The sequence below is a fragment of the Mandrillus leucophaeus genome, unplaced genomic scaffold (assembly GCF_000951045.1).
Source record: "Mandrillus leucophaeus isolate KB7577 unplaced genomic scaffold, Mleu.le_1.0 Scaffold757, whole genome shotgun sequence".
NCBI lineage: Eukaryota > Metazoa > Chordata > Mammalia > Primates > Cercopithecidae > Mandrillus > Mandrillus leucophaeus.
The window spans coordinates 880,417-890,428 of NW_012108219.1; the positions used below are offsets into that span (position 1 = coordinate 880,417).

General features: G+C 40.8%; 1 protein-coding gene across 1 annotated transcript in view; it reads left to right on the plus strand.

The window, feature by feature from the left end:
- The window catches only part of BBS9 (Bardet-Biedl syndrome 9), a 527,217-nt gene that overhangs the window by 444,659 nt on the left and 72,546 nt on the right, over window positions 1-10,012 (plus strand). The window contains exon 20 of the mRNA XM_011966349.1: window positions 2,379-2,601. Coding sequence (XP_011821739.1) covers window positions 2,379-2,601 — 223 coding nt within the window. The remainder of the gene's footprint in view (window positions 1-2,378; window positions 2,602-10,012) is intronic.

The following is a 10,012-nucleotide window of genomic DNA, read 5'->3' on the forward strand; positions in this document are numbered from 1 at the left end:
TGTGTAAGGAAGAACTAGAGGAACTAGGATGTTTATTCTGGAGGAGAGGGTACAGAATTGCTGTCTTCACAGATAAAACAGGCTGTCATGTAGAAGAGAGGTTAGATTTATTCTGCATGACTCTGGAGGGTAGAAGAAGGGCCAATGGGGTAGACTTTGACTCAGTGCGGGAATAGTTTTCTGTTGGTTACACATGTCCCTGAAAGGAGTGAACTGCCTCAAAAAGTAGTGATTTTGGATCTTGAAGACAGCTATGCCTAGGCAGATGGTTGCTATTGTATAAATGATCCTGGGAAAACCCCCACGAGACTAGACATAAAGATCTCCAAAGCTCTCCCAACTTTAAGGTGCTGGTTTTATATCTCACCATCTCTCTGTCCAGCAAACATATTTCTTGAGCATCCTCTGTATACCAAGAATAGTGTGGGGATGTGGAGAACTCCAGGCACTCACGGAAAACCAGACCTGCAAACAGCACCCACATCACAGGGTGACAAGAGCTGTGATGCATCTGGGTGTGTGAAGTCTCAGAGCCCCAAAGAGGGTTCACCCATCAGCCCTTGGATGGCAGTGCCTGAGCAAGTCATTAAGTGGGAGTTGGCCAGATAAAGAGTAGAGGTTAGGGCATTGCAGCATGAGCGCTGGCCATGTGCAGAGGCCTAAGGGAGAGACAGTGTGGGTGCAGGTGGATGGGAATAGAATACAATGGAGCAAGAGCTGGAGCAGAAAGTTCCTTAAATGCCAGTATGACTGTTTGAATTTAGACATTTGTATTAGTCTGTTCTCATGCTGCTATAAGGAAATACCTGAAACTGGGTAATTTATAAAGAAAAGAGGTTTAATTGACTCACAGTTCTGCGTGGCTGGGGAGTTGTCGGGAAACTTATAGTCATTGCGGAAGGAACCTCTTCACAGGGCAGCAGGAGAGAGAATGAGAGCCAGCAGGAGAAATGCCAGATGCTTATTCAACCATCAGATCTCATGAGAACTCACTATCACAAGAACAGCATGGGGGTAGCCACCTCCATGATTCAGTTACCTCCCACTGGGTCCCTCCCATGACACGTGGGGATTATGGGAACTACAAAATGAGATGTGGGTGGGGACACAGCCAACAGCCAAACCATATCAGAGTTGAAGCTTGGAAGTAACCTCATCTGATTTGCATATTTGAGCGGTGGCTCAAATGATATGTTTGAGGATGGAATGAGGGGTTCCAGAGGAACCTTCTCTCTGAGTCTCAGGTCTCTTACCTCTAATATAAGGGACTTGCACTATTCCGCAGTATTCTATGATCATAAATTCATTTCTTGTCTTTCTTTATAATTGTATTAGATGGTCAGGCCCATGGTGCTCTAGGCCTTACCAGCCTTTGTGTACAGATGGAGTCACATTCACAGCAACACCCAGATTTCACTCATGCTTCGCTTCCCTGTTGTGCTTCTTAGGACCTCCAGATCCCCATAAAGGTCTTACCCAGTTATTCCTGGAGCCTCTGGGGATGCCTAAAGGGAGCTCCTAAACTGACCCCTCCTGCTCGTTACCTCATACTCCTTGTTGCCAGTGTTAGCTGAACCCACCTGAGGGTGGTGCCTCCCCATGCCAGTCCTGCTGGTGCCAGTGCTCTCCATGACAATGCTGAGGTCCCTGCCTAGTGCTGATGTTCCTGGAATTGCAGCTGTCACTGCACTTTTCTAGGTTTTTCACTACAGCACAGCCACACCGTTCCCCAAAAAAGTGGGGGCAATGGCCTACTTCCTTTGGGTCATTTACTGTCACCTGGACAGTGAGCAGTACTAGGCAGGTCCTGTGTTTCACCGGATCCTTCTTGAAATAGCTCCTTTGTTTCTGCCTATAATTCCACGGCTGTGGAACGTGTACCTGAGGGAGACACCAGGGTTTTCCCGCCATTCCAGTTTCCCCCAGGATATCCAAAGGTCCTCCCACTCCTGGCCCGCTTTCCTTTAGCTGAAGATAAGAAAGATAAGGCAAAACAAACTATAATCCTGGCAGCTTTACCCACCAGGTCATCAAACAGACCTATGCCTGAGACTTTTTGTTGTTACTCATTACTCTATGCCTGGCTCAGGGCTAAACCCTTCTCATACATAGATCTCTAACCCTTGGAGGGACAGACTATTAACATCCTCATTTGTAGACGAAGATGAGGCTAAGAGGAATTAAGTAACTTGCTCAAGGTCAAACAGGTGACAGAGCTAGAATTGCAAACCAGCCTAGTCTGGAATATTCCAGATACCACACTCTTCACAGGTCCCCAACAGTTGAACATAAACACTCAATAATCTGTATAATACATCAAGTGCCCACCTTTCTCATTGTCATCTTTGTATTAATTCAAAATTGGCTTTTGTATCCAGGGCTGGGAAGAAACGGTGGATGCCGCCATTTCCCACCTGTTGAAGACTTGCCTGTCGAAGAGTTCGAAGGAGCAGGCTTTGAACCTCAACAGCCAGCTGAACATACCCAAAGACACAAGCCAGCTGAAGAAACATATCACCTTGCTCTGCGATAGATTAGCCAAAGGTGGCCGTCTCTGCCTAAGTACCGATGCAGCAGCCCCACAGACCATGGTCATGCCAGGTAAGAGCTCTGTCCACACTCCCTAAACACAATTATACTTCTCCCAAATTAAAGGAAATGCCTGTGGTTGTATTTGGGGTTTACATTTCATATTAAAGTGACAATAGCCAAGGCAATTGATTTCATGTTTCCCCTCTGACATCCCAGGGTAACCCCTTGAATAAATATTCTTGAGATATTTGCTTGCTAGACATTTCTAGAATGGTATGTCTTTTTTCTTCTCTCTGCTTTTAAATATACGATCCATTTTGTTTGGCTTCTAACCAATAAAAAGTGGATTAGAGGATAAAACTGTTTTTAAGAAAAAGTTTCACTAAATGTGATCTCGCGATACAATATTTCATAAATGTAAATAGCATGATACAAGCAACTAATGTAATCCAGATGAGTCCAGTCTCTTCTGCTGTTTGTTTGGCTTGTGGTCATCAGAAGAAGGGGGAAAGAGACAAAGTGAAAGGTGGGGATCAAGAGATGTGAGCAGGCTTCAGAGCCCGGGCACCCATGAGCCAGCATGGAGAGAGATTCCACTTGCCCCTCCATGGACAGTCAGTGATGGTCATGGGCACCCAGGACTGCCCTTCCCATGGTCATAGGGACTGAGCAGTTAGTCATGCAGCCCTCAGGTCTCTTAGGGGCAGCAGTTCCCAAGTCCTGCTTCCCTCTTCCTAGCCTGTCTGTGGAAGCAGCAAGGAGCATTACATCAATGAATTTATTGATGCGGCAGCTGTAGCATCTCTTTCCTCCTACAGCAAGAACCATAGTGTGGGAAGTGGTGTGATTTTCTCTTCTTCCTTCTTACATGCCTTTTCTTTACCTCCCTGCCCCCATTCCCTTTCTGGTAGTCTTGCTGTTGCTTCCTTTTCCCCCTCAATCAGCATTCCTAGAAGTGAAAAGGAATGCAAGTGAAACTGTAGAAGATAAACATGGAGACAGCATAGCATAATCTAATAGGCACAGACTCTGGGGACAGACAGAACAATGCTTGGATCCTGCCTCTTTTTATCTGTTACTACTTATATGACCCTGGGTATGTTACTTTCTTTTCTAGAATCTTCATGTCTTCCTTTAGAAAGTGAATGTAATAATGCTTGCCCTGCCGCTGGGGCCTTACGAGTTTATCAGGCACCTAGCACAATGCTTGGAACAGAGACACCCTCAAAAAATTCAAGCTATAATTACTGTCATTGTTATGGATATATGCATGATTCAGCCTTTAAATTTGAAAGTGGAAAAATAGCTGGTTTGGGGTTGTGGCTTCTATATTCTATGATTTGAATATCTTTACCTCAACTATACATAGGTAGAAGCCAACTTTATTCCAGAAGAATATTTTTTATTTGGCCTTTTATAATAGAAACACCTTTCCATAGTTCTGACATTGTTTGCCTTCATTTAGAACCTTTTTATCTCACCCTGTAACATCCTCTTAACTACTCCACTTGTCCGTCTTCTGTCCACTGTTACAAGATTGTTTTCTTAAGAGATATTTAGGCTTAATGAGATAGTAAATGAAAACTATTCATTATAATAAGTATCAGTTTATGACTCTCCCTCCCTGCTTGCCCACAGGGAAAACAAAGGAGACTTGAGGGAAAAGGACAGATATATTAATTTAAAAAAAGGAGAGAGAGAGAAAATTTGAAGAGGGATGGGATGGCCCACCTGATTGGCTGCAGCAGCCCTGAATCCTCTTCTCTGGTCTCTGTCTGAGCTTTCCTGTTCAGGGATCCCCATATCCCTGTCTTAGTCATTTTTGTTTAAGTAACTAGATTTGTAAGTAACATAAGGGCTGTGTCCGTATCTAGGATGTGGAACATTTTAAAACCTCAGTGCAAAGTTTTTGAATGTATGGAAGGAAGGGACAGAGAAAGAAGGAAAAGAAGGAAGGGAGAAGGAAATGAAGAAAAGAAGAGATGGACAATGTGTTTGTTCACAGGCCAGGGGGCCATCAGCCAGATTCATGCTTGGTCTAGCTGAGTTTGTTCTGTTGGAGGGATTTAGGCTGTGTGCATGTGCATCAGGGTCAAAGTCATAATGCCATGCCTTCACTTGCCAACAACCCACTTGCCACTCTGTGGTTGAATGGTTCTCCCTCCCACTTGTCTTGATCTAATCAGGATAGTGAGGTTTTAAACAATTGTTAAATTAGCACTTGTTGTCATTAACATGCTTAATTACTGCCTATACTACTTTTCTTCCCTATAACTCAGATTTTTCACATGCCTTATCTCTGTATTAGCATATTTTTGAGGTAGAAGAGACATGTAGAATTATTGCTGTCTCAAAATAGAAAGTGGAGGCAGGAAAATTGAAATCTCTTGCCTGGAGTTACATGGTTACTGGAAGGGTTAGGTCTAGAATCCAAATCTCGCAGCCCACTGTGCTTCCCTCTAGACCACACAGACCACAGTGGTACAAATCTATTTTTAGCCAGAGCCTCCTCCTGTGTAAGCTATTCTTGATTCGGCCTTCCCCCCAGCCCCGCCCACCCCCCCACTTAAATTGGTCTAGCAGTGTGAAAGGAAAAGGGCAGAAAATAGTTTCACACAGTCTCTTTTCTTTGCTTTGCTATGAGAAATATAGTAAAGATTTATCTTATATTTGTTTTGTGCTTAATTTTTATTATATCCAAAGGTGATGTGATAACATTGTCATGAGTATTTCTTATTAAGAAATACTGTGAGGAGTTATTTTTGCTTCAAGCCTGTAATTGTGCAGTTTACAATGTTGGTTTAGCTCCAATCATTGTATCAGAATATACAAAGTGACATATTAGAAAGGATTAGATTACTGAATATATAAGCATACAAGCTTTTCTTGCAGAGATGATCTTTTTTTAAGATTTAGATGGGACCTTAGAAATCGTCTGGTTCACCTCCCTCACTTAACAGCTGAGGTAACGAAGGCCTAAGAAGGTGAAGTGAATAAGTGCTCAGTATTAAAAGGCAGGAGTGTGTGCAATTTTGCCATGTTGCCTATTAAATTGCAGATGGATAAACATCTCAGAATAAAAAACCCTTGGTCTTTCCTAGCCTCATGACTTTATGAGCCCAGCACCTTGGATGTGCCCTTTCTTTGCTCTAGTGAAGGCCGTGGTGACAACATCCTCCCTGGTGTCCAGAGTTTGAAAATCTTTCCCAATGGTAATTACCTTATGAACTTCTTTGCCTCACATTTCTCCTGCTTGACTTTACCAATTCTGTATCAGTTTTTCCCTTAACCTTTTCTAGTGAACTTTTTATTGTTGTTGCAGAGCCATCAAATTTATTTCTCTCATCTGCAGTTCTGATGTTCACATCATTCTGCTGGTGAATATAGCTTGTAAGGAGTCTACTTTCATTAAATATCTATTTTCCAATCTCAGCGGTATGCATTCTACCCTTAGAGCAGAAGTCACAGAGGGCCACCTGGTTTGTGTATTTTAAAGATCTGAATGTAAGTGATTTAGTGGTCTAGCTGGCCTTTTCATGCATATATGTTCCCAGCCTTCTCCCTGCAGCTGCCTAGGACTAAAAGACTTGCTGTATTTTGCAGGAGGCTTCCTTTTATAACCTCAGTATCTAGGACAATATTTCAGTAGCCCTAATTATGGCAAAGATTTGAACCTCTCAAGCATATATGCAAAACTTAATGTATACATGAGTGGGCCTAACTCATGATATTTGAAGTCTTATCATTTTAACCTCATGAACACTGGAGTTTTTGTCACCTCTATGCTTTTCTTAAATTTAATTTCCACTAGGTGATACCTTGCCCAAGAAGTGATATAGGTAAGTGATGGCCCATCAGATAGAAGCTTGGAAAACAAATGCTGTAGGCACCACACTGGGCAGGCATAGAAAGTTGGGCAAGGAAAAGGGGTGTAAAGACAATTCAGGCTGATCAGGTGCCTCAAGTGAATATTCTCTTAATGTGATCAAATGTCTTCACATTTCATAATGGGCCATAGCTTCAGCTGTATTTTCTTTCACACTGCCAGATTCCCGGGCTAAAAGGAAGCCAAGAGGAGGGAGTAAAAGGAAGCAAAGAAGGTTTGATAAATAAGATTAGGTATCTTATATAATCCATATCTTTTCATAGATATGGATTTAAAAAGTTATCATTTTGAGATGTGGTAGGGACCACCCAGGAATTAGCATTTTGTGCATCTTTATTGTATTAAGTGGATAGGAGAAAAGACACAGTATGAATCTGAATACAGAGTATAAATGTGAATAAGATATGTATTCTAGCCTTTTGAGAGAGAGATTTTAAATTCTCTTTAGTGTTTAAATCTTGAGTTAATGACCTTTGGCCTTAAGGATTTGATACTATTTTGAGGCTACTTCCAACTGGCCCATTTAAACCGAATTTAAATTTAATTCTCCCAGGTCTCACTTAGATGCTTGATAAGACATTTGGTGTTTACTTTCATAATTGTCAGTGTGATTTAATTGTTGGTTTTACACTTTGAGTTTTTATAAGTTTGAAGTCATTCTTTAAGGAAATTTAGATGAATTAAATATACAAAAATGGCTTCTGAGTCTGTTTTTCCTACAGAGAATACAATACTTTATCTTGACATTAAAAAAAAAAAAAAAAAAAGGGAGTGAGTTCCAAAATGGGAAAATGCTATTGTGAAGTGAACTTCACATCAGAAATATATGGGTTCCAGAGCTAAGCTGACCAGTTATATGATATGGAACAAGTACTTAGTCTGTCCACTTCTTTGTTTTCTCAACTATAAATAGGAAAAATAATGATACTTCGCTATAGATTTGTTGGCCAAATTAAATATAGTAGTACATGAAAAATGCTTAGCAAGTACCTGACACATAGCAAATTCTCACTAAATGTGAGCTTCTGTTAGTAATAATGATGAATACTATTGTAAAATCCCAAAGGAACTTGGGAGAACTTGACAAAAGGATTCTAGAGTTCAATTCAAAGAATACGATTATAAGATTATACAGGTGTTAGGTTCCAGCCCAAGCAGAGGTCTGAGGGGAATTGTTGGGGTAGCGGGTAGCTGAAAGAACACTTGAGAGACCACAGGTAGGTGGGACATGGCTTTATTCAGCAACTCAGTCACACTGTTGGTGCTGCATTTATGCACCTCCCAGACAATGGTGGCTCAGAGCCAGGTGATGAGTCCTCCCATGTTATGGCTACATAGGTATGACTATATAATGCACGGGATTGTGCTCCTGCACTCCAATCCTGCTGTGTCATGCTGTGCCGGATGTGTACCTTGGGCTATACTTGACTGCAGTGTAAAATTTGCATTTTCAGATTATTCATTATTAAGCAAAAGTGAATGACAATAGTGTACACTCAACTTTGGCCTTACAGGCACCTTTACAGAAAGGGTCCTTTTAAGAAAAAATATTCCAAGGCATGATCTGTTTTCCTAGCAGTCTCTCTTAGTCCTTTGATATGCAAGTCATTTTCATTAGAAACAGCTATCATGTCATCATTGTGGTCAGTTTTGTTTTCTTTATTGTCAACTGAACTGACTGCCAGATTTTCACTAGTCACTGGCCTTGCATGTGACAGGCACAGTTCTCCAATAACACTTTAACTGTGTTAAACCTGACGTAATTTGCAAGATTTGTAGTTTTCCTCTGCAGCCAATTTGTGTTGTATTTGCAGTAATTTCCTACAGCCAGTGAGGGATTAACCAATAGAATGTTGGTAGCAGGCAGAGATTCATCTAGTGTTAAATGCAGGAGGATATTTGAGTACAGACTAATTTTATAAGTGGTCAGTTAGTTTTTGAGTGCGTATCTTTGTGTTACGTTTTGCTTTTCTATGATTACAGCAACTGGGATAATTAAAACTTCCTTAAGCAGGAGGATCCACCCTCTTCCCTTCAATTACATATGTAAAAACTTAGAATGTGTTAACGTTAACTCTAACCACATGTGCTAATGTGGCATTTCAAAGCAATGAAGAGAGGACAAGATGAATTAGGTTAAAAATAGTGTTGGAAACTGGCCAACCATTTGGAGAGAAGAAATAGATTCCCTACCTCATCCCATATCACACAATACATTTCAGACAAACAAGGTATTTAAATTCAAAAAAAGAAATTTCATAAATCACAGAAGGACATAAAGGATACGTTGATATGGAAGCAGGATAGACCTTTCTATGTAAGTTAGCAAAGGCAGTAAACACAATACTGAGCTTTAGTTATAGACTTCTCAAAATTGGGTCCAGAAGAATATAAACCAAAGTGTGTATTAATGATAACTATCCCTGCGTGTTAGAATTACAGGTGGTATCTGAGTCTCCTCTTGCTCTTTCTCTTCTGTATATTTTGTACATTTTCTGAAAATGACATATATAACTTTTGTAAAAAGGCCCTGTGATAGAAAGAACCAACAGGAAAACAACTATGTAATTGTATCCGAAATGGTGGTAAGGAAACAACAAGGGCCAATTCATAAATCAGGAAAATTAATTTTTTTCAAAAGGAAGTAAGTTATTAAAAGGGCAGTGACCATGTGTTTATGGAGCTTGTTTGTATTTCAGTTCTCATGAACTAACCCAAGTCCTTTGCAGGACTGCAGAAATGTGCACAGCTGCTGTATAGATTCTGTCCCCACCCATCTCTGTATCTCCTCTTGAGCATAGGCCAAGTCGTTCAAGTTATTGATCTCTGACTGTGTTTCACCTTGTCAAAGTGATTCCATAATTTCACACTTTGCTTATAATCCACTTTACTACTTTGCAGCATTTTACAATGAGACAGTTCTCCTCATACACCATTCTCATTCCTTGGCTTCTCTAGTCTGCTCTGTGGCTTCTTGTTCCCTTTTCTGTCTCCTGACTATTGGTTTTCCATCTTCATGCTCCCCTGGACAGTCTCATCCAGCTACCACCATAATTCCTATACATTCTGGTTGGCCTCTCTTCCAAGCTCCACATGTCTCCACCAATACTCCTTCAGGCAATTCCACATGCCTGAAGGAAACTCACCTTCTGTGTGTCTGATCTCAGTGGATGATGTTACTCAATGCCCAGACCAGGGGCCTCAAGAGACAACCTTGACTCTCTGTTTCTCTTACTTTCCATATTCAGCCAGTCACCAAGACCTGATGATGCTACCTCCCAAATATATCTCTTTTCATGGCCCACACTGCTATTTCCAACCCAAATGCCCTTCAATCAATGATAACATTCTTATCACTTATTTAGACTGTTAAAATGACGTATCAGTAATCTCCCTGTGTTAATATTCTTTCTTCATTTTCAGTGCTACCATAAAAAATATGACTATTTGTAGCAGTATTATAGCCAAACAGTAGAAATAATCCAAATATCCATCAACTGATAAATGGATAATAAGTGTGGTATATCCATACAATAGAATATTCTTTAATAATAAAAATAACTGAAGTTCTGATACATACTACAACATGGATAA